This window comes from Ramularia collo-cygni (assembly GCF_900074925.1).
Source record: "Ramularia collo-cygni strain URUG2 genome assembly, contig: RCC_scaffold08, whole genome shotgun sequence".
NCBI classification, from domain to species: Eukaryota; Fungi; Ascomycota; class Dothideomycetes; order Mycosphaerellales; family Mycosphaerellaceae; genus Ramularia; species Ramularia collo-cygni.
In genome coordinates, this window is record NW_019716262.1 from 247,278 (window position 1) to 268,847 (window position 21,570).

Below are 21,570 nucleotides of genomic sequence, written 5' to 3' on the forward strand. Positions count from 1 at the left end.
TTAGCAACATGATCTCACTACCTTAGCCTAGCCTGTGCTCTCCCGGCACCAGTCGAACTCCGGGACTCGGACTCCGACGCAGAAAGTCGTTTCTCGAAGCACCGACCATGCGTCWCCCACTGTGCGGCCCGAGTCAGCAGACGTGCATCGCGAATTAATGTTTGCTCAACAACGGGCGGGGTGTGATGACTCAATGCGATCTAACCGATCACCGTGATCACATCAGGTAGTCCACCTGCTCCGAAGACGTTCACGACCACAAGCTGCACAGCGGCTGCGGGCAGATCTAAACAATTCCCCGCATTCTGGTTGGCGACGTCGCAAGCCACCTCCGTACTTTTCCCACGAAGCATGGGCCTGTACATACTGTACTGCAGCGCCGCGAAGTATGGCCTGCCCTTTGTGCGCACGAGGTGAGCGTGACACGCATGAAGCATTGCGTACTCATCTCAGCAGAACCGCCAATACTTGGCTGCAGCAGAGCAAACTGTTGGGAGCATTGACTAACAGCAAGACAATGAGAAAGGCGCCATGCCGGCGGGACATTGCGAAACGTAGAGTCGTTGACACATATGCCCGCAGCGGTCTGGCCGAGCAGCCAGGGCTCATGCGCGAGGCAATTGCTCTGCCCCATCATGGTCTCCAGACTCCTTCTCACCGCCTCACAAGCCTGCCCGCTGCATGTGGTTTCAAAAGTCCATGCGGAAAGGGTCAGATGATTGCGCGAGGAAGAAGGTCTTGGCGTGTTGTACATTCCTACTCCGGACTCCGTATGCACAGGCCCAAAGCCCGATGAAATTGAAGCTTTCCGCCCTGCCTGGAGCGGTTCARGATGTTGTGCTTTCTGCGAGAACGGCAATACCCTTAAGAAGGTGTTGTTCGATAAGATGTCTAACTCTCCGCGATGCTCCTTCTTTTTGTGCTTACAACTAGCTGTTCACGAGCATCGTCGTCGATTCACTACAAGCAGAGCCGGTCCTTTTCCAGACAACTTCTCGAGCCGAGACGATGCATCTTGAGGTCGTGCAAATACACGGAACTGCGAACGTCAGGCATCGTTTCTGCGCGTTTATGTGGTCGAAAAATGGCGCACATTCGCTTCACCTAACGCATGTTATGGCTGAGAGAATCAGGCAGTCCACCGATGGTCCATCGTCGGAGTTGGGGTGTATCTTGATGCTCTTTTTTCGGTACGCTGCAGAAAGCCGGACATCCGTAACATAGGGAATAGGTGGAACAGCATCCCAGAAATATTCAAAATTACAATCACCGATGAAGGTAACGAGATCGGGCTACTGAAGCTGTTAGAGTCTATGGGCCAGCTGGAGACTCGGTCTTTGCAGAACGTGCATCAGCCTCGAGTCTTCGACAGTTTAGAGAGCACAGGACACACCTTGAAACCGAGACGGGCTGCATCAAGATGATCACGAACTTCCAATTTCAGGGTAAGGGTTCTCACGTCGATCCAACCAGCGGTCAAGAGGTCGCGGCAATTATGGGCATTGGATGGGTTTCCACCGATGAGAAGAACGACAAAGGCCTTGAGGCAACGCGTTGCGCGATCTACATTGGACGTGAGTTCACCACCGATCGCGTAAACGTGATAGGAGGCCACACCAAGTCTCTAGAGCAGTCGATATGAGGTTTCTTCAACCTCACTCCGTTCCTACAAAAGGTCTCTCAGAAGGCTAGCAAGCGACTCTGCCACCAACACAGAGGCCGTGTCGAGAAAAGAGTCTCGAGAATATTGAAAATTGACTCGGAGACTCTTGATCTAATGGAGAATCGCCATTATTGACTGCTCTGTAAGGATCTCAAGACGTGCCCGATGTGTTGGTTTTCACTGAATATTTCTTTATTCACGACATAACTGATTTTCCTCAATCGTCATCTCCTGAAGGTCTAATATGTTGCTGACAGCCTTTGAACCAAGTAGTCACCACTATTTTCACTGTCAGCTGCATGCATCATACAACTTGCAGCCCAGGGAACTCACCTGTTGATCCCGCTATACTTTTTGGGCCTGCTTTCATCGAAAGTTCCTGGGATGGCATCGATGAACTTCGAGAAGTCCGGGTTGCAGAAGTACGCAATGCCTGGCATACGATCAGCAAATCGAGCTTGCGAATACCTACAATCACAGACAAACGACTCACTGTATCGCGCTGGATGAATTGCTGCGGAGCTAGGTGGCTCGACGACCCGGTGCTTGGTGCTCTTGATCGTATCATTCGACCACCTCGCTAGTAGATCCCCGGCATTCACGACGATAGTGTCCTCAATCGGTGTGGCATTGACGTAGACTCCTGTCGGTGATAGCACTTGGAGACCGCCCGCCATGTCCTACATTGCCAGTCAGTCACCGTACTACTCTTGTACAGTCATGCGCTACTGCTGGACAGTAGATCAGCCAAGCAAGGTACTACTTACTTGGAAAAGTAAGGTCATCGATCCTATTTTGCCAGTCAGCACGTATTTTGATGAAAGCTATCCTCTAACCCACTGCTTCTCCTTGAGCAATGTGATCAAAACGTACCATAGTCAGTGTGAGCTCCCGCACGAACGGTAAGCTCGTTCTTTTTAAACACATCGCTGTTGACTGAAGGATAGTGGAGAAGGCGAAGTGTGTTGTCTCCAATCTCACAGTACTCATCAAAATACTTCTCTTCGATCCCGAGACCGACCGCTATTGCTCGCATTACTTGCATATGCAAGTTTTTGCCAGCATCATGAAAGTCGAGCATTCTCTGCTTGAACACTTTACCTTCTTCATCAAAGTCCGGCCAGTGATTCGGCAGATCTTTCTCTCCCTCTCGTCCAATCTCGAAGCTCTCTTTCATGTCAGGTCCAGCAGTGGCACGRATCTTGGCGATTTCCGCAGGGTCTGTAGAGTCTGTCGTCTTTTCTCGGCCTGGTGGAGAGTAGCCTCTGTTTGCTTGTGGTGTAGTCCAGGCCATTTCAAGTTTCTGTTCTTCTGGGCGTTTGAAGAACTTTGCAGACTCGGAAAAGGTCGTCTTGATCTTATCTTTTGGGATGCCATGGTTTTTGAGATAGATGAATCCCGCTCGCTGGAACCCTTCTAAGATGGCTTTTGCGGTGGAGAGTTTGGTTTCCTCATCTCCAGAAGCAAATGATGCGAAGTCGATGAGGGGTATTTCCAAGCTGTCTGACGAGACTGCTGATTCAACTGCTTTGGATGCCATGTTTGTTGATGATGCGTTTTCGTTTCGTTTTTGCTGCGAAGCTATTGGAATAAGAAGAAGGGCTAGCAAGTGTTGCTATCTTGTATTAYTATAGCGACTTAGATAATTTCATCAAGATAGGCAGAAGAGTGACCAGGGATAGGCGGGGAAATCCGATGGGTTGTTCGAGACGAGGGCGCACCCCTCGAACGACCTAACTTGCTAACATCAGCACACCAATTTCGATCCAGGATCATCCAAGAATTTACCTCACGTTCAGTGAATGTAACATAGTCAAATCCTTCCTCATTTGACAAACACAGGAATATCGCCAAGATGAAGGTCGTCGACATCCATACTCACATGTATCCGCCAGCATTGATGGAGCTGCTGCGAGCCCGAGAAACTGTCCCATACGTGCGTTCTTTTCCGGACAATCCTGAAGCAGGAGAGCGACTCGTCATTTTACCTTCCGAAGAGACTGGTTCAACCTCCCGTGGACGTCCGATTKGGTCCGAATACTTCGACGTCGAACAGAAAATCACATTCATGGAAAATCACGGCATTGATATTAGTGTGATATCGCTCGCCAACCCGTGGCTGGACTGGCTACCAGCCGACTCTGCCGCAGAGACCGCACGACTTGTGAATGATGATGTGGAGCGAATGTGCACGGAGCACGAAGGGAAGCTGTATGCATTCGGCACCCTTCCATTGAGTGCAAGCGCAGATGAGGTCGTGAAGGAGATCGAGCGACTGAAGTCACTAAAGCACTGTAGAGGGGTGGTCATGGGAACTTCTGGTCTAGGTGCCGGTCTGGATGACCCGAAGCTCGATCCTATCTGGGCGGCTCTGGAGAAGAACGAGATGGTCATGTTCTTGCATCCTCACTACGGCTTGCCGAGTGAGGTATATGGACCCCGTTCCGGCGAATACGGCCATGTCCTTGCGCTGTCCATGGGATTCCCCCTTGAAACTACCATCGCAGTGACACGGATGTAAGTGATTCTGACGACTACGGTGGATAGGGTCTAACTTTTCTTCAGGCTGTTGAGTGGGGTGTTTGACAGGTTCAAATCCCTGAACGTTCTGCTCGCTCATAGTGGAGGAACACTGCCATTCCTAGCTGGCAGGATAGAGAGCTGCATCGCACATGATTCTCACCTCAAGCAGGAAGGCAAGATTGAGCAGAGAAGGGACGTATGGGWCGTGCTGAAAACGAACATATACCTCGACGCAGTGATTTACTCTGAGTTGGGCGTAAATGCTGCCATCGATGCCAGTGGTGCAGATAGGTCAGAAGTCCACCTTGATCCACCTTGACCATACTGACACCATTGCAGAGTGCTCTTTGGAACGGATCACCCATTCTTTCCGCCATTGGACACAGACGAGCGAGAGTGGCTCAGCGTAACGTCAAACATGAAGGCGGTCATGTCGGCTACTGGTGTGGACGAGGTAGATGAGGAACAGACTGGACTGAGCATCCTTGGTGGAAATGCCATGAGGATTTTGCATATTGACAATGCTTGATTTCCGCGACGCGAATCGTTGCGCATCGGAAGCTCAGGGAGCGAATTCTAGATGATGTCAGTTAGATGCAAATCCATGCAATAGCGCAAGCGACTTACGTTCTTCGTCCAGTCGAGTTTCCTCCGACCAGCTATCGGTTACCCAATCCTCCTTGACAATCCTTGGTAGCTGCGATCTCATTGAGACCTCTTTTCTGATATCTGCCACCGAACAGCCCGGTCCAACAACCACGTGTGTGAGGCCATCAGTGTCTACCGAATCAGCCACCTGGCCACCAGCGAACCTGAATACGCGAAAGGTAGATTCTGAAACTCCCCTGAAATATGCAATGCGTCCATGGAACATCAGCCCTTTCATATTGTCAAGTGATTCGCCAAACATTTCCAATCGGTCGAGGCGATWCTGCGAGTCTCGCTCGTTCTCAAACTTGGCCGGCATCTTGTCGAGTAGTAATAGAAGCTCCTCCGTGGTGACATCTCGAGCATAGCTGTCACCGTACTGATCGACATTGCCATCATGTTTCCCCTGTTCGGAAGTCGCCATGTGGAAAACGTGGCGGTCAGGTTCCAGCGGCAAAAGCAGCGAAGGGCGACCAGATTCCGCTTCACATTGCTTGATGCAGTCAAGTAGCCACAGCGGTCGGATGATATTTCGGTTATCGTACTTGGCGATTGAAGCAACCTTGACGACGTTACGATCAGCGATCACGATAGTATCTGGACTTTTTGCTGATGCAACAACACTTCCTCCGCTAGCCTTAACAAGCTGCTCGAGCTCGAGCTTGCTCTTCTTGATCGGCTTAGGAGCTTCGGTCATGATGAAAAAGGTCAGGCCGTCGAAAACCTTCGTGGCTGGACCGGCGTATGGTGTCACGACCGCGTCTTCTTGCCCTTGGATCGCCAAAGCCCGTTTCGGCTTCTTGCTTATGCGTTGCTTTCTCGACTCATCGATCTTCATCTTCTTCTCCGCCTGCTCTCCCTCTGCCCTGGCTTTGATCTCAATGAAGTCGTCGACTGAGAGTGCTTCACGCCATGACTTGTCAGATCTCAGCTTCTTGAAACGAGGAAACCTCAGCGTGTAACCCGTGGCAAATAGCTGGGAGCCCGAGGCAGATGCTGCCTTGACTGAGAGGACTACAGAATCCYCAGGCTTGATCCATACATCCGGCTTCTCAAACTGTCTACCATCGCCGCCYAGCACGACCCAATCCGTAGGCGGCTTCCTGGCATTCCATTCGATCCATTTACCATCGGTACGGTGACGGATCTCAGCATAGTCTGCTGCAGCAAAGCCTCCACCAACTTTGAAGAATGATAGACACTTCTGGGGATTGCCAGATTGCTGCTTGGACAGCTTCAGGCCACACATGAAGCTGCTAAGATTTCCACCTCTCTTGCCAGAGCCATAGTAGCCACCCACTACAACGCAATCGAGTGATTCTCCAAATTCTGTCATGTACTCCGGCTTCACCTTAATCCAGTCATCATTGCGGTCATTCAGGCGGTATTCTGAGCGTGGATTCTTCAGGACCAAACCCTCGCTAGACTCGGCAACGACCTTTCGAAGCATTGGCTCTATCTGTGAAAACTGGGTGGCCTCTTCGTACTTGTGAATTTCCAGTCGACGATGGATCGTGGTGACAGCGCCTGACAGTGCCTTGCGACGATCACGCAAGGTATACCGTGTGAGATCTTTGTCATTGAGATAGAGGCAGTCGAACACTTTGAAAAGCGGACGATTGCCAGTTGCAAAGGGGTTGAGTTGTTCCGCCAGTGCGGCGGTCTTCAACGTGCCAAAAGGCACAGGAGCATCCTGCTTGAAGTCCCACGTGATCATCTCTCCGTCCAAGATGATATTGCGGACACCCGGCTTGAAGGCGTCACGGATATGTCTGGTAAGTGCGGCATTGTCATCTTCGAAGCCACTGCCATACAGGTAGGTGTAGTCTTTGGCCTTGCGAGACCAAAAGCCGAATCGATAGCCTCCTTGTACTGTCTCGTCCTCTACTAAGTGGAGCTGCATGCGCTCTCCATCGAGTTTCTCTTCTATCCAGAACACCGCATCGTCCTCGGTCGGCTTCATCCTTAAAACCATCTGCTCCATAGATCTCATTTGAAAGGCGGCCAGTTGAGGTTGGAAACACTGCATGAGACAAATACCGGCACTGTCACCTTCCAGTCTGACTTGCGGATCGTAAAGTTCCCAGCAGACTCGCCTTAGATTGCTGGATATGTTGAACAAGTTCTCCGCGTCGGGATGCCAGCAATCAAAGAGGGTCTTCTCAGACGCGCCTACCTTCATCTGCCTCAAGATCATTCGAATGAGCCACATAAGCTCGGTGGCATTCATCCGATTGTAAAAGTCCTCTATAATGGGCAGCTGGTTTTCTTCTTTCTGCGCAACAGCCAAGCGATCCAGCATTGCATTGACTTCAGCGATGGTCAAGGTTCCAGGTTCTTGAAGCATTGGTCGTTTACTGATGGCTTCAAAACACCTCCCAGCAAAATCGCCAGCCATTGCGCTCGAAGATTTGACGCCCGGTAGCTTCCAGTGCAACAAATTGTGGCCGTCTTCGCTGTCTTTRTTGATCTTCATCACGCGCACGAGCATTTTCCCTAAAGTCATCTCCTTTAAGCCATACATTCCTCTTTCACGGTCCTTTTCAGGCACAATGAGACGAAAGGCAGGGAATATGTCATCTCCCACTTCGTGCCGCCATTTCGAGATGAATCGCTCAATGATTGAGCGTCGAACATCATTTGGCGCCTGAACGTCAGGGCCTAGTTTCTTGCGTGCAATTGTTGGTCCGGTAGGCTTCTTTTTGTTCTCGCTCAGAGGATTGAAGAGTGTTGTGTACAATTCATGAAATGGAAGCGTCTTGTGAAAGATGTGAGGCCGATTGGGGTACTTTTCAGTGAGCTCGGTTTCGGTCATGCTGCCGCGACCGTACATCATGCGCTCCTCCTCGATGGCTTCATCGTCTGGTTGTTGCTGTTGCCGGGGAGGATCGCGGTCGCGCATTTCTGTATCCTCCGCCATGATGGCGATATCCAAGTCGATGAAGCCGCCGAGTTCTTGACAACGAGAAGGAGAGAGGACAAGCAGATGAGAAAGTGGAGTGGCGGGAAACCTACCTGCGAATGGGATGTTGATGTAGTGAAGTGGAATGGGCCAGGCAGCCGGCAAGGCAACCAAGCTCACCTTGTCTTGGCGCGACGCAGGTTCAGAAGACGTGACGTTTGATCCCAACTTCATACTCATCCCTGCAAAGGCCTACCAGACGTCGCTACTCGTTTGCTGCAATCGAACAATGGTCGTGCAAACACATCCACCTCGTAGTATCAGACAATTACTATGCGCCCATGCCGGGCCCGCAGCCGCCGTCTAGACAGTCTTCCGTCTCCAGCAACAATACCGCCATCGATGCCGCCCTCGTAGGCGCCACCACCGCCTTCGGCAGACCAACGCCGGCCCAGCGCGGGCCTTCCAATATCGCAGTTGCTCGAAGCAGCAATGAAAGTGGCCGTCAAGCTTTAGCAGCCGTGACGGCGAACTCAGGCCGGGAATCGCAGCAATCCCACCGCACCGCGTCTCGGTCTCCGCTTCCACCTCCGACTCGATCGCCTGTCGGAAGTGTGAGTGGTCGCTCTCGGCAAGAGCAACCCGCGCTTGATCTCTCAAAGATGCCGACCCTGGCTGCACCGCAGCAGGCGGATGCCTATACCAAATCGGCCTCGCAGCAGGCTGCTGTTCTAGCGGCCTCACGTGCTCGTCCGTCTACCTCTACAGTACGGCCTGCAGTGGCGCCAAAGCCGCGGAGATTGTCCAATTATCATGGACAGGCTGGTGCAAATGATAAACCAACGGACACGACTTCGATCCCTCCTACGACGTCCCTGGTGGACCTCTTCGAGCAGAAGTCGAGACCTGCGTCGGGTGCTTTAGCCAAGAGACCTGAATCCATCGGAGCTTCCAGGTCGCCCACCGACACCCCAGTCAGGAGTCCCAAACCCATGAGATCCGGAATCACTTCGATGTTTCAGTTTGAACTCGAGGAGAGCAAACAATTGGGCAAGTCCCAAAGCGTCAAGAACACAGACGGAGCAGAGGATCATGCGCCTGGGCAGGCTGATACGCAGTCTTCGGACGACTCGTTTGCCTCTGCGTCGGAAGACTTGAACGCAGAAAGCCCGAGCGAATTCGTTTCCACAAACGATGTCCGGTGGGAAAGTCAGTCCCCGCAATCAGTAGGCAGTACTCTCAAGGCGCAGAATGATGCAAAACGCCGGCCATACTCTGTCTCTCCGATGCGCAATAACGTTTCCAAGCCATCACAAATCAGGCGACCCAGCACTGCTTCCCGTGACGCATATTCGACTTCTTCGGCATTGTCCACCAGAAGCATTCAGGCGCAGTACAACCAGGCTTACCCGCGAACTGGGCGTATAACACCCCTCACGACCGGAGACCAGCTCGCCAATGCATTGGTTGCGTCAAGTCTCGCTTCCTCACGCGCCCCCTCTCCGACAAGACTGGAGCCACCTCCTGTGCCGACGCGGCGAAGGCACAACCCGCATCATCATCACAGCGTCCTTGGCTTTTCCCGTACGCCAAGTCCTGCCAAAGGCGGCATGCTGCACACCTTGAGACACCAGGAAGCCACATCCGAGTCGGAGTCTGACGCCGGCCTACATCCATACGGCAAGCACAAGAAGAAGCGCTTGGTTCGGAAGCATCCCAACAAGCACCACGAAGGTGACCGAAAGCGCTGGCGTGACGCTGTGACTGAGCGAGAGCGCAAGCGCTACGAAGGTGTCTGGGCTGCGAACAAGGGCATCCACTGTTCTTTCACTGAGGGTGAGGAGCAGTTGATTCGTCAATTTCCAACCAGCGAACGCGTTCTTGAGATGAAGTCCGCTACCAGCGATCAGGTATCAAATGTGGTAGCTCGTGAGGTTTGGAGTCGTTCTCGGCTGCCGGAAGCTACGCTGGAAACTGTCTGGGATCTAGTAGATCATGATGCGGTTGGGCGTTTGAGTCGGGAGGAGTTTGTTGTTGGAATGTGGCTCATCGATCAACGATTGAAAGGAAGGAAGCTACCAGTCAAGGTCACAGAGAGCATTTGGGCCAGTGTCAAAAGCTTGCAGGGGATAAAGATTAGAAAGTGATTGCTCGGAGTCTGTGGCTATCACTGTAGCAGAGATTTCAATCTACAGGTCAGTCGCGACTTTCAACCCCGTGAAAAACCCGTTATGCAGAACTGCTGCCGTATGCAATCTCAATCTTGCTCTCCATCTCATGCTGCGCCTTCATTCACATGAAAAGGCTTGGCGTGCCGGACGCTGCCGCGCCTCTTGCCGTCCCGCTCTCAACTCGTACGTCGTCACGCCTCACTTCATTCAGCACTTCCTTTCAATACCACGACCAGCTCAATCACCATCGACTTCGAGTCCGTTTCATCAGCACCACTATCCGGAGGCGCTTGACACATCAGTGACTCAAGCGGCACAAACAAACTCGCCATCGGCCGACCATCACAAACTCAACAACGGAGCAGACCAAGTTTCTCAAAAGGAAGGCCGCACCTTCACCATGCCGGAATGGCTCAACCCTGTCGTCAACCCTGAGTTCCTGGTAGGCTCTCGGTTTGACATTCGCGAGCAGGCCCTGGGTATGCCACACACTCCCCTCCGAACATCCGCAGCGATACTGAATTTTCCCAGCCAATGCCCGCGTCCTGTGGCCAATGGTCGAACAGGAGCGGATCGTATCGGGTCGCGCCACCTCGGCTCGTGCACTTCCCAGCACTCTCGAGGTCGTGATCACGAGTCATGGGCGCTGGTGCGAAGCCGCGATTGTCCACGGCGGAGAAATTCGCAACGGGGAGGTGGCTCCTCAGTACATCTTCGTGGAGAGCCAGAGATTCGGCAGTGAACGCGAGGCGCTCTACGCCGTGTTGACGGTGACTCAGGTCAAGCTGTACAAGATGTGGAGTGAAAATGTTCAGCTTGCCCCGGGCACGAATCGCTACGTGGACGGCAAGGGGTACGGAGCATTTTTCATGTAGGCGGCATGTACATGACGACGTTGGAACGGGAGTTTTGTGATTATTCATTTGCTCTGCTTTCCTCCAAGATAGCCAGCAATGATTGTGAAACAAGTAAATGATTGCAGAAACCTTTGCGCATCAAAATGTCCACACATATCAAGAACATCATGCAAACCAGTCAATCAAATTCGTCGCAAAATCCTAAGAACAACACGATCAACCACGCCTGTCACGCCGGGAATCCTCTTTCTTTCGTCGCTCCAACACCTCTCTGGCTGCGTCAGGATACTTCATGGCAAAATCGCGGAATTGGTCCACTGTCTCGCGGCTGAGAGGCATGCCTCTGTCCTCATAGTATCGTATGAACATGTTGGTAACAATTCTGCCGTGATCTGTTCTCTCATCCCAGTCAAGAAACCACTTGATAGGGCCGCCGAGAAGGTCTCCCCACATCGTGTGATCGGTGTCTGGAGGGCTGCCGCTTGGTTGGCTGTGTCTTTTGTGGCGTGGCCGGAGTGACTGGAGAGAAGGGTTTTGTGCGTGGAGTGGGTGGCGACGGACCTTTCGTCGTAGCTTGCGAAGTTTCGTGGCACAGAGGGGAATTGCAAGTCTGGGTCGGTCGTTAGGTTTGGAGAGGAAAGGATTGAGGGAGAGCGGGAAATCTTGGATTATAAGAGCAAATCGGCGCTCGACAGCCGTACGCTCGAAGTAAAGAATACAACATCGCTCGCACTATTCCTTACAGTCGCTAACAGAGATTATAGTAAATTGGGAGTCATAGGAGGTGAAGCTCCTCTGCAGCGCAGTCGTCTTATAAAGATGTGGCATTCAATACATGGACCAGAAGATCGGAAGATCTGAGGATCTCGGGCCATCCGCAGATTCAGGGGTGATCGTAGCGAGAAGAGCGATCGTGTATCGTGGATCTCCTCCACAACAGCGATCGTTCCTTTGGGATCTCCACGACATATGTTGACCGTGCTACCATTTTAGAGCTAGCAGAATGTCAGCTCTCACTCTCTCGTCCGGATCTTTCAAGTACATCCGCCAGCGTGATGTGACCACTTGCACCTTCGCGAAGACGCGGCGAGGTTTGCTAAACAGCGTGACGTTCTCGCTCCGCTCTCGTAGGATCCAAACATCTCGAGGCAGGAGGTGCCTCCGTGAGCGCTTGATCGGGAGCAGCATGATGTGCGAGAATTGGGATCAAGCTGCCACATCCTTGCGCTCTCCCGGCGACGGAATTGTTTCAAACGTGCAAAGGTAACCGCGAGGGCATCGTTGAGAGCAGCGTCGCAGGAGCATAGCGAGATCAGGCCCGACTCGCTCTTTCCAGTAGAGAAAGATAGAGCGGTAGAGGGATCCGTGAGGGCGTGGTTGATAGCAATATCATATGAGAAAGGTGATGCCATTCTGATGGCCGCGTTGTTGCTGCAATATAGCTCCTGCTTGAAGACGCAAATGTTCTGAGACTGAGCCGCCAAAACCACTCCGCGAATGCATAGTCGGGAGCAGCACCTAGCAGTAAAGTTGAGATGAAGATTTGAACGCGGTTTTTTGGCCCCATATTTGAGACGTAAAGTTGTAATTCCTTGCACGCCTCAACGGAGGCATGTTCGATAGTAGCGTTCCGTGTGGAGACCCAAATCAAGACTGAGTGTCCCTATCCCTCGCTCTCTGCTGAATGAACATTTTCCGAAACTGTAAAGACCTCTTCCAGAGCCTCGTCAAGCGCAGTACCCGATGAGACAGTTTCCAGTGTCAATACATCCTAGCTTTGAGGTGATGAGCAACTGAGCAGCGAGTGCGTTTCAAACGAATCAATCATCGCTGCTGAGCTCCAGTCTCGGGTACGGTACTTCTTGTGCTTTGGTATTCATCACATCCCGTAGGAATGCATTGCTCGACCAGAAGCTTCCTCCAAAGTTCATGTCATACCAGTAGTTCACCGAGCAGGAGAATCCCTCGGCTCCATTTCCCTGGCTCACTTTGTGATACCACATTGCCGGCAAGTACAACATGTCACCTTCGTTGACTGTCACCCTCAACGGCCTTGCGTGGCTCGAATATGCTGTCGTTCTTTCTTCAGGCTGCTCGGGATCCCATATGGGAACTGGCATTGGCTCACCCTCGGCATTCAAGTACGCTTCCAACGCCTGCTCGTCACCACCAGAAGGTCGATAACGTCCAAATGGGAGCTTAGTCTCATTAACACATGGCATTTCGACAGGTGCCAGCAAGGTGAAGATCTTCTGACCGCGGATCTGTACATAGATATTCTCATAGTTGTCCTTGTGGAGGCTTGTGGTTGATCGATCATTTCCAAGCCAGAAGTTCACTGCGTCTGGTTCCTGATCAAGACCCTCGCTGGCGAAAGCTATGTCCGGAGGAACATCGCCGAACAGAGCGGAGTACTCCGTCCGTAAACTGTCGTTTTCTGTCCAAGTCTTAGCGGATGCTTGATACAATGATGTTGACACTCACGAGGCTGAGCATATTTGACGTTTCTTGACGATGAATGGCCTGGGTCTTGTTGCACGTAGTCCAGGAAAGCGCCAAAGTCCTCCTCAGTCTCATGTGGCTCTGCGAACATCAACGTGCCGTCTGCACTCGCTACCACGGCATCTGCATTGCCATTTGGTGTCGTTGCCACTCGCACCTTCTTCCCATGCAGTACTCGACGAAGATAGCTGGCATTCCACTTGGCGACAGCACCCCATTGTTTCGCAGCTTGTCTGTAAGCAAGTACCGTGATCAGTGTGTTTGACGCAACTTGATGCGGCAAGAAACAGCAGAAACAAGATTCCAGCTCACCTTCCCATGAATAGAAGCTGATGTCTGCTGCCAATCCGGGCTCATCTTGCTTACCGTACAACAAATGGCTGGTTCTGACCGACTCGACGCATGAATTCCAGCGCATTCGGCTCCGCGGGCAGCTCCTCCACGAGGTTAGGATTGAGTTCGTGAAATGATTCAATCAGCGTGATGATTGGATCATTATTCAGCATCTTGCCGGGTCCTCCAGGCTTCCTCAGGAGGTCAAGATTATCGTTGCTTCGGTTTTTTTCCCACGAGCCCGGATGCCCAAGTGACGTGCCGAAGGACCGGCAAGATGTGGATCAGTCATCAAAGCTCAAAACAATGATCGGCCGGTGGTCTCGGTAGTTCTTTCCTGTTTCTGCTTTAGACCTCACCCCGGCCCCAGTCACCAACGACAGGGTTCCTGTACCTGTGCAAGTAGAAAGATGGGCACCGGTGTTGATGACGGCGACGACCGTCGCTCTCTGTCAATGACACTCCTTTGCGCCGCCAGGAACCGTCAACATGAATAAACGTCCGCTCCCAGCCGCGGAGATGAGCTTTCCCAGACCCCAAAAAGCGAATCGACAGGACTATGACCTGCCAGCCAGCGCTCGACCGCAGTTCAACCAAATACCGAAATACGTACAACTCACCAGTCCTGCGATCAGTAACGCTCCAACTGGCAGTGGAGGTCCGCTGACGGCGACGACGTTGCCGCTGAACCTGATTGCCCTGATTGTCTCCTTTCTGGACGATGTCGGGGATCTTGCGAGAGTCACGCGCACTTCGCGCCTGCTGTACTACATGACCCTACCGCAGCTATATCAGCGCGTGCATCTGCGTTCCTACGCCGAAATCAAGTATGTCAATGGCAAGCCACAAGGCTATGGCGGCGGTAGCCCCTTCCTTGCTGCGCTCGGGGGTCTGGCCACAAAGAGCAACGCTGCGCTGGTGCACGACTTCAGAGTATACGGACAATGGAAAGAGGTCGGGGTGGAAGACTTTGCGAAAGGCATCATTCCAGCCAATAGCATGATGCTCAATCTCATGTTACGGACGGTGTCGGATAATATGATCAAGCTGAAGAGCTTCTCTWGGGAGCTCGACTGCAAGCCTTTGAAGACGTTATACACTGGCCTTGCGTCGCATAACACTCTGACATCACTGACGCTGAAGTTCCCTTCGGCGAGGATTCCGCGCCCGTCCGTCCTCATTCCTCCCATGGCCAATTTGCGTGTGTTCAAAGTTATGGAGATTGACCCCATGTGCTATCCCGATGACATCTCCCTACTGCTACTGCACTCGAGAAGGATCGAGGATTTGCGCCTTCACTTCTCACCCAGAATGAGGCAAGAAGCGGAGCCGTGCATGAATCTCGTTCAGTTCTTTGGGCGGTGCTATAAGGCAGGCTACAAGCTGAGAGTCAAGCATCGTTAGTGCGCCATGTCCTAGACGTCATATGCAGTCCAGTCTACTAATCGGCACTTTGTAGTCGCGATACAGAACTTCTTCGGTCCCAACGTGCTGGGTTTCGATAGCGTTTTCGAGTCGGAGTCCCATGAAAGCATTGTCTTCTTTGACGTCTTCGGTGGCAGCGGTAAGCATTTCCTAGACTGGGAGGGTTGCAGACTTCAGCCACGCCCGTCGATGCCACCACACAATGCTAACTCTGCGATCCGCTTCTCTCTAGACCCACGAACAACATTCATTGACGAAACATGGCGAGCCATTCCTCCCGAATTCGCGCCCAGCTATAAGCGAATTCGTGTCAACGAAATTTCTGTCGAATTTATAGCCCTGCTATGCCGAGCGAAATGTGCACTCGAGCGCCTGTATCTGGTCTCTGCGAAGCGAATCAAGGCCGGATCTACGCCTGCGAGTGACACTACTCCAAATAATGCCCCATCTTTAACGTCCTCCGACACAGTCGGCACACCTGACATGGAGTTGGAGGCGGCCTCGCTGCGACAACGCGGTTTGGACGCGATCAACACGTTTCATGGTTCAGGGCTACGGCACTTGCTCCTACGAGATTGCTGGCCTTTAAACGGAGAAGAAATTGTCTCGCTTGTGCAACATTGTCCGAATTTGGAGCAGTTGGGGCTTGCAGTCCACGGCATTCACCACGAGTGTGTGAGATTATTCATGCCATTCCTTGTCAAGCTCAAAGCTTTGCGCATCCTCACCAATGACTTCCTCATCGAGCATCTGCGCGTCTATTCGCACGAGGAGCGAATGGAAGGCATGAGCAGAGATCTCGTCACGAATGTCGTCCCAAAGATTGTTGGCATTGGAGATTTCGTCTACAAGTTTGGAAGGATTGTTGAGAGGATCGGCGAGGATGGATCGATGTGTCTGCGTCGTGAGGTGACATTTGGCACCCGTCAAGATGCTTACGAATGGGACATCTGGCGCCTCGATTCTCTGGACATTGATGTTGATCCTATCGCATACAATCCGGAATAGTCGTGGACCCCATCCAACAGCCAACCTCTGCTCCAACACAAGAGCCACATGCCATATACACGAGCAAGACCAGGCCGCAACACCACCCAGAACTGTATCAATCAAGCACGTACTTGACGCGCGTAATAGCAGACACCCGAGCTAGTCAGGTCCGGCTGCAAGAGAAATACCAGACTGGGCGGACCGTGTCCAGCACCTGCTACGGCTGCTCTGACACCCTTTAATCATCGGCGGGTACAATAAATGCCCATTAGTCTGGCCACAGCACATCAATGCTGATTCTTGGTGGGTGGGATTTACGGCGGCGCGCTACGCAAGACTGCCAAGCTTGTCGCTCTGCCGTCTTCATGGGAGCGTTTGTGGTATACGGATTAACCGGTAATTGACATCAGTCAATCGAGTCCATTGCTGTGCGCCGGTCTACTACCACGCTGGTTTGACCCCGCAGCATTTTATTTCGACAAGGAAGCCGAGCTGACCGCGAAGTTACCTTATTGCTGCTTATTACTGCTCCGCGGACCCGTTGGATAATACAGGACGAGACCTTGCTAAGATATAATGGATTCTCTAGACGACTAATATACATAGAAGCTCAACGTCTCAGTTCTTAACCATATACAACCAAGGCTCTCTCTCGACTGCGGTCCTTCATCTGCGACTGCATGCGTCATTCCGCACCGCATGATTCGCTTTTGTGACGCCGTCGGGGATATTGGTCGGAACCAAGGATGCAGCTCCTGATCATACCTACAAGCGTKCGAACGTGTCTTTCCGCCGGGTGAAAGGTGCAAGGAGTGCGTTATCATCGGCTCCGTCGTTTGGCATCGTCTTGACGTTCGGCTTCGAACGCAAAGCAGCATCCTTCATCTCGTGATACTGCTTCCAAATCTTCTTGTACTCCACGTAGTCTTCCACCTCGTCAGACCAAGGTCGGCACATTACCGAGTCCATGCTGTTCTCGCTGGAAAGTCTTTTGAAGCTGATCACAAGGACGACTTCGTTGGTTCTGGCGTCTTTTTTGAGAGTCCATCCTGTAACCTTGTGCCTACACACCCCTGTTCAGCAAAGTAGAAACATGCGAGCTGTATGGAATTCGTCTTGGTCATGGAGTGCAACACAAATCTACGCACAGTCCATCATATCTTAATCCCGCCCTAGGCTTCCAGAAGCTCCGCAGAGAGTGACTTCGCAAGATTCGAATGGGATGGCGAGACTCTGGAGTTCCAGCTGTCAAGCGATAGCGTCCAGGATCTCGGTCTCTGGCTCGATATTGGAAGCTTTCGGGATTTGAACCAGGTATCTCGTCGCTGTTCGTCATGATCACAGCGTATGCACCAGCAGCATCAGAGACGATGCCTCCATCAGAATTGGCAGTGTCCACAATCCCAGCACGATGAGCGAAAAGAGGACTGATCCACCAACTATAGAAGCTGTAAGCATTGTAAGATCAAGACGCACATTGTGAGTAGCATACTCCCCAGGCGTGAACCCAAGACTGCCCTTTCTTCTCGCAACAGCAGGACTGAGCTTCGCTTCTGGTGACTTCAACCACTTGACAAGCAGTTTCTCTTTACTGAGATCTCCAGGCTCACAGATGCCGTTGAGTCGGCCTCCTGGTTCGTACAGTAGCGTGCCAATCGCAGCTATCGGACCGTAGCGGGCTTCCCAGGCACCCTTGAGAGTATCGCATCTATCGGCCAGCTTTTTTGGCCAACGTGTCGCCCGGCCCGCAATATCGCGAATGGCGAGGTGCATACGGCTGTAGCGGATATCCTCCAGACTGATGTCGGTGTCGAGCAATTTACGAAGCAATTCGTCCAGTGTCAGAATCTCGTCCGAGTGGAGAGCATCCTGCCCTTCCTGTGCGACCTGAGGATCGAGCATGTCTCGAATCCAGCGACCTTGTTGCCGCAACTCATCAGGGTTGAATGGTGCTGTTTCCGACAATTTGGCCGTGATCTGCTCTTCAATGKTGCGACTGCGGRTGGGCATCAGTGGCAAGGCCATGCCGAAGCTGATGCGTTTGCTGTTTGAGGCGGATACTGAGAGGAATATGAAGGAATTGAACGTTAAGGTAAGGACAGGACAGGAAAGTGGTGATCACGCTACAGCTCAAGCAGTCGCAACTTATAGCAGAGCTACCTCAAGAAAGGGCAGTTGCAGTGCATGCCGCTACACGTCGCAGTACACCTACGACCACACATACATACCTCTGACATATGATCTTCAACAATACAGTCTCTAATTCCCTGGAAATGCTTCTTTCTTGGTGGGAAGATATTTGTATAATCAGCTTCGAGAACTCACGATACTTACTATGGAGCGGGAAAGCCGCTCGTAGATACAAGCTCAACATTGTGTGTGCATGGAAGAGATTGAAGACTCGAAGTGGGTTTCGAAGTGAAATGAAGCATGGATGGTGTGTTCTACTCCTATGGTGGTGGGGGCCGATGTCGGCCACAATTTAAAAGATGGCCACCACCAAGGTTAGGTAGGTACGTACACAACAACGATCAATCACCTCACCAACAACGACACCACTCTAGCTCGCCATGCCTACCTATAACATTGTGGTCTTCGGGGGTGAGTGCACAATTGCTCAGTCGAGACGAACGGTGCTAACATTGGCCTGTGCRGGTGACCACTGCGGACCTGAAGTAAGCATTTCCGTCTTACAAACAAGCAGGTTGCCATTGCTGACCCCATTTTCAGGTTACCGCAGAGGCATTGAAGGTACCTCATAGCAACACAAAAGCAATGCCGCTCTCTATCTACAAGTACTCACTCTTTACCTTCAGGTCCTCGACGTCATCCACAACAGCAGCGCAGACGTTCAATTCAACATCCAGCAGCAATTGCTCGGTGGCGTGAGTGCATCAATCTTCCTGCTTTTCGAACCTGMTCTCTAAAAAGTTTGTTCCAGGCCTCCATTGATGCCACTGGTGAGCCATTGACCGACGAAGCGCTTGAAGCTGCCAAAGCTGCAGACGCCGTCATCCTCGGAGCCATTGGCGGTCCCAAATGGGGAACCGGCAAAGTCCGCCCTGAGCAGGGCATTCTCAAGCTCCGGAAGGAGATGGGTACCTACGGCAACCTCAGACCATGCTTCTTCGCCTCTGAGAGCCTGGTAAAGTCATCGCCTCTCAAGGAGGAAGTCTGCAGAGGCGTCAACTTCAACATCGTTCGTGAACTCACCGGAGGCATCTACTTTGGAGAGCGAACCGAAGATGATGGCTCGGGATTTGCCATGGACACGGAACCCTACTCGCGAATGGAGATTGAGAGAGTCACGAGGTTAGCCGCGCACTTGGCTCTTGCGGAAGACCCACCAGCGCCGGTGTGGTCGCTCGACAAGGCCAACGTCATGGCAACGAGCAGATTATGGCGTAAGACTGTCACGGATGTCATGGCGAATGAATTCCCCCAGCTCAAGATTGGCCACCATCTTATCGATTCTGCTGCCATGCTCATGGTGAAGAACCCTAGAGCGTTGAACGGCATCATCGTCACCAGCAACCTATTCGGCGACATCATCAGTGACGAGGCTTCGGTCATTCCAGGCTCTCTTGGTCTGCTCCCTAGTGCCAGCTTGACTGCCTCGCCGGATGGCAAGAGCAAGTGCAATGGCATCTACGAGCCAATTCACGGTGAGACTTTCTCCTTTTACACACATTCAGACGTTCACTGACAAGTTCATAGGCTCCGCACCGGACATTAGCGGCAAGGGTATTGTCAACCCAGTCGCCATGGTTCTGTCCTTGGGCATGATGCTCAAGTACTCCCTCCAGCAGCCCGAGCTTGCCAAGAAGGTTGATGAGGCCGTGAGGAACACAATCGAGAAGGGCATCAACACTGCCGACATTGGTGGTTCTGCTAAGACCAGTGAGGTCGGCGATGCCATTGCGAAAGAACTCGARGCTCTTTTGAAGTAGATCTTGAACACTGTCTGGATTCTACATCCGACAGTTGGAATCTCAAGACATACTCGAAGAGATGTACAATCAAAAAGCGAAAGAAAAAATGAGACTCTTCACAACGCAACGCACAACGTATTCATTCATGATGTATTCTCTCAACGATGCAAGTCCCCAATCCACCTCAGCTTCCCGTCCATTGCGAACCCCAAGCAAGAAACGACGAAGTCACACATTTCCTCTTCGCATTTTCCATCATCAATCACCTCCATTCAGTGGTTGTAGTGGTACTTGTCTTCGTACCCTTGCGGGACGTTTCGCTTTTTTTGGCTGAGAATCGTCGGTACGTACACCACGACTGCTGGAACGACGCAGACGGGTGCAGCGACGTAGACTGGGTGGTAGACGATGGGCTGGCATGGTAGTAGAGTGACGGGTTGATGACACATGTTGGTGGTTAAGGGGCGGTTGAAGGTTTGTTGAAGGTTGGTTGAAGATTGACTCGTATTTGTTGAACGTTGGTTGAAGATGTTCAACGAGCTTGCGTTCGATGGAGTTCAGAGTGTTGTGAAGAAGTGGGAAGTTATTGGTGAAGAGTTCTGTCGGTCTTATAGGGAGAAAGGGAAGACGAAGCCGTGACTGAAGTTGCTCTATTCACCGTTACATCGAATTCACGGGTTCTGGTATAACGTATGGTCATGCCGGCTTTTCCTTACACGGGTATCACCTGTTACGGTCTGAGACAATCATGCTCGCTGGTTTGTGACCTCCAGAAAGGTGGGGAAGGAAGACACGTTTGAATGAGAGGGAAATTATTTTGTTCGATGAGTGGGGATGGTGTAGCCATAGTTGATGATGTACATCACTGTTCAATGTCTTTCAATCCGCTCGCTTCTAAAATATGGATACTTGGTTCCATCCAAGCATCTCGAACTCCAACATGGCAAAACATGCAAGCAGCAAATCAAAGACAATCATCAGAAACTCATGCATTCCCACTACATATCTCAACATATCAACGCCTCTTCCTCATAGTTGTTGTGGTGGTCGTTATGGTTGTTGTTCGACGATAGTAATGGCTCGAGTAACTGCTCGAAGACGACTGGCTAGGCTCTCTCCTTGGCTGCACAGGTTGAACTCCCGGAAGTTCTTGTACGAAGTAGACGGGTTGTGGGAGGTAGACCAGAGGTTGACAGGGCTCTTGGATGAAGTGACAGTGAGTCATTTTGTTGAAATGTCGATGGCGATGTGCTTGGGAACGATGGGTCCTGTGTTTGGCGTGTCTGTGTTCGTGGTAGTGTAGAGCTGAACGAAGTGGTAATAGTACAACGTCCGATTCACAGAGGAGTTGGAACAGAACGCTTTACGATAACACTTGCTTTATTCACCGTAGCATTGACTCCATCATCCCTTACGGTCACGCTGACATACTCGCACAAGGATCAGCATATCATGTCAAAACGACAGAATACAGACTAGCATGTGAGATTGACACCCTGAGAGATCGATCAAACATTGACGTGTCATAGCATCGCTGTATGTATACAACCTCCCGCCCACTCAACCGTGCGAGTCCACCAAAATATACCCCTACCGAGAAAAAAAATCCTAAGCCCCTTTCAAG

General features: G+C 51.8%; 10 protein-coding genes; 6 read left to right on the top strand and 4 right to left on the bottom strand.

Annotated features, from left to right (window-relative positions):
• Nucleotides 1–351: 351 nt before the first annotated feature.
• Nucleotides 352–719, top strand: RCC_05632 (uncharacterized protein; the record flags this gene model as incomplete). XM_023770899.1 has 2 exons in its annotated part: nucleotides 352–413; nucleotides 527–719. The coding sequence occupies 2 exons, from the start codon at nucleotides 352–354 to the stop codon at nucleotides 717–719; spliced, it is 255 nt and encodes an 84-aa protein (XP_023626667.1).
• Nucleotides 720–1,902: 1,183 nt separating this feature from the next.
• Nucleotides 1,903–3,203, bottom strand: RCC_05633 (related to gibberellin 20-oxidase; the record flags this gene model as incomplete). XM_023770900.1 has 5 exons in its annotated part: nucleotides 1,903–1,942; nucleotides 1,997–2,096; nucleotides 2,157–2,343; nucleotides 2,431–2,453; nucleotides 2,537–3,203. 5 exons carry the CDS (start codon nucleotides 3,201–3,203, stop codon nucleotides 1,903–1,905), a joined length of 1,017 nt encoding a protein of 338 aa, XP_023626668.1.
• Nucleotides 3,204–3,518: 315 nt separating this feature from the next.
• RCC_05634 (related to 2-amino-3-carboxylmuconate-6-semialdehyde decarboxylase) lies at nucleotides 3,519–4,715 on the top strand (the record flags this gene model as incomplete). XM_023770901.1 has 3 exons in its annotated part: nucleotides 3,519–4,180; nucleotides 4,229–4,477; nucleotides 4,526–4,715. The coding sequence occupies 3 exons, from the start codon at nucleotides 3,519–3,521 to the stop codon at nucleotides 4,713–4,715; spliced, it is 1,101 nt and encodes a 366-aa protein (XP_023626669.1).
• Nucleotides 4,716–4,748: 33 nt separating this feature from the next.
• On the bottom strand, nucleotides 4,749–7,754 carry RCC_05635 (probable DNA ligase 4; the record flags this gene model as incomplete). XM_023770902.1 has 2 exons in its annotated part: nucleotides 4,749–4,762; nucleotides 4,814–7,754. The coding sequence occupies 2 exons, from the start codon at nucleotides 7,752–7,754 to the stop codon at nucleotides 4,749–4,751; spliced, it is 2,955 nt and encodes a 984-aa protein (XP_023626670.1).
• Nucleotides 7,755–8,077: 323 nt separating this feature from the next.
• Nucleotides 8,078–9,883, top strand: RCC_05636 (uncharacterized protein; the record flags this gene model as incomplete). Its single annotated transcript, XM_023770903.1, has 1 exon — nucleotides 8,078–9,883. One exon carries the CDS (start codon nucleotides 8,078–8,080, stop codon nucleotides 9,881–9,883), a length of 1,806 nt encoding a protein of 601 aa, XP_023626671.1.
• A 424-nt stretch (nucleotides 9,884–10,307) lies between these two features.
• RCC_05637 (uncharacterized protein) lies at nucleotides 10,308–10,782 on the top strand (the record flags this gene model as incomplete). XM_023770904.1 has 2 exons in its annotated part: nucleotides 10,308–10,386; nucleotides 10,439–10,782. The coding sequence occupies 2 exons, from the start codon at nucleotides 10,308–10,310 to the stop codon at nucleotides 10,780–10,782; spliced, it is 423 nt and encodes a 140-aa protein (XP_023626672.1).
• A 1,802-nt stretch (nucleotides 10,783–12,584) lies between these two features.
• Nucleotides 12,585–13,772, bottom strand: RCC_05638 (related to phospholipase; the record flags this gene model as incomplete). XM_023770905.1 has 3 exons in its annotated part: nucleotides 12,585–13,201; nucleotides 13,249–13,499; nucleotides 13,633–13,772. The coding sequence occupies 3 exons, from the start codon at nucleotides 13,770–13,772 to the stop codon at nucleotides 12,585–12,587; spliced, it is 1,008 nt and encodes a 335-aa protein (XP_023626673.1).
• Nucleotides 13,773–14,088: 316 nt separating this feature from the next.
• Nucleotides 14,089–16,032, top strand: RCC_05639 (uncharacterized protein; the record flags this gene model as incomplete). XM_023770906.1 has 3 exons in its annotated part: nucleotides 14,089–14,998; nucleotides 15,059–15,163; nucleotides 15,257–16,032. The coding sequence occupies 3 exons, from the start codon at nucleotides 14,089–14,091 to the stop codon at nucleotides 16,030–16,032; spliced, it is 1,791 nt and encodes a 596-aa protein (XP_023626674.1).
• A 1,320-nt stretch (nucleotides 16,033–17,352) lies between these two features.
• Nucleotides 17,353–18,039, bottom strand: RCC_05640 (uncharacterized protein; the record flags this gene model as incomplete). The annotated part of the gene is made up of 1 exon (XM_023770907.1): nucleotides 17,353–18,039. The coding sequence occupies one exon, from the start codon at nucleotides 18,037–18,039 to the stop codon at nucleotides 17,353–17,355; it is 687 nt and encodes a 228-aa protein (XP_023626675.1).
• Nucleotides 18,040–18,584: 545 nt separating this feature from the next.
• On the top strand, nucleotides 18,585–19,964 carry RCC_05642 (3-isopropylmalate dehydrogenase; the record flags this gene model as incomplete). XM_023770908.1 has 6 exons in its annotated part: nucleotides 18,585–18,615; nucleotides 18,670–18,689; nucleotides 18,745–18,765; nucleotides 18,831–18,899; nucleotides 18,956–19,679; nucleotides 19,732–19,964. The coding sequence occupies 6 exons, from the start codon at nucleotides 18,585–18,587 to the stop codon at nucleotides 19,962–19,964; spliced, it is 1,098 nt and encodes a 365-aa protein (XP_023626676.1).
• Nucleotides 19,965–21,570: the final 1,606 nt, after the last annotated feature.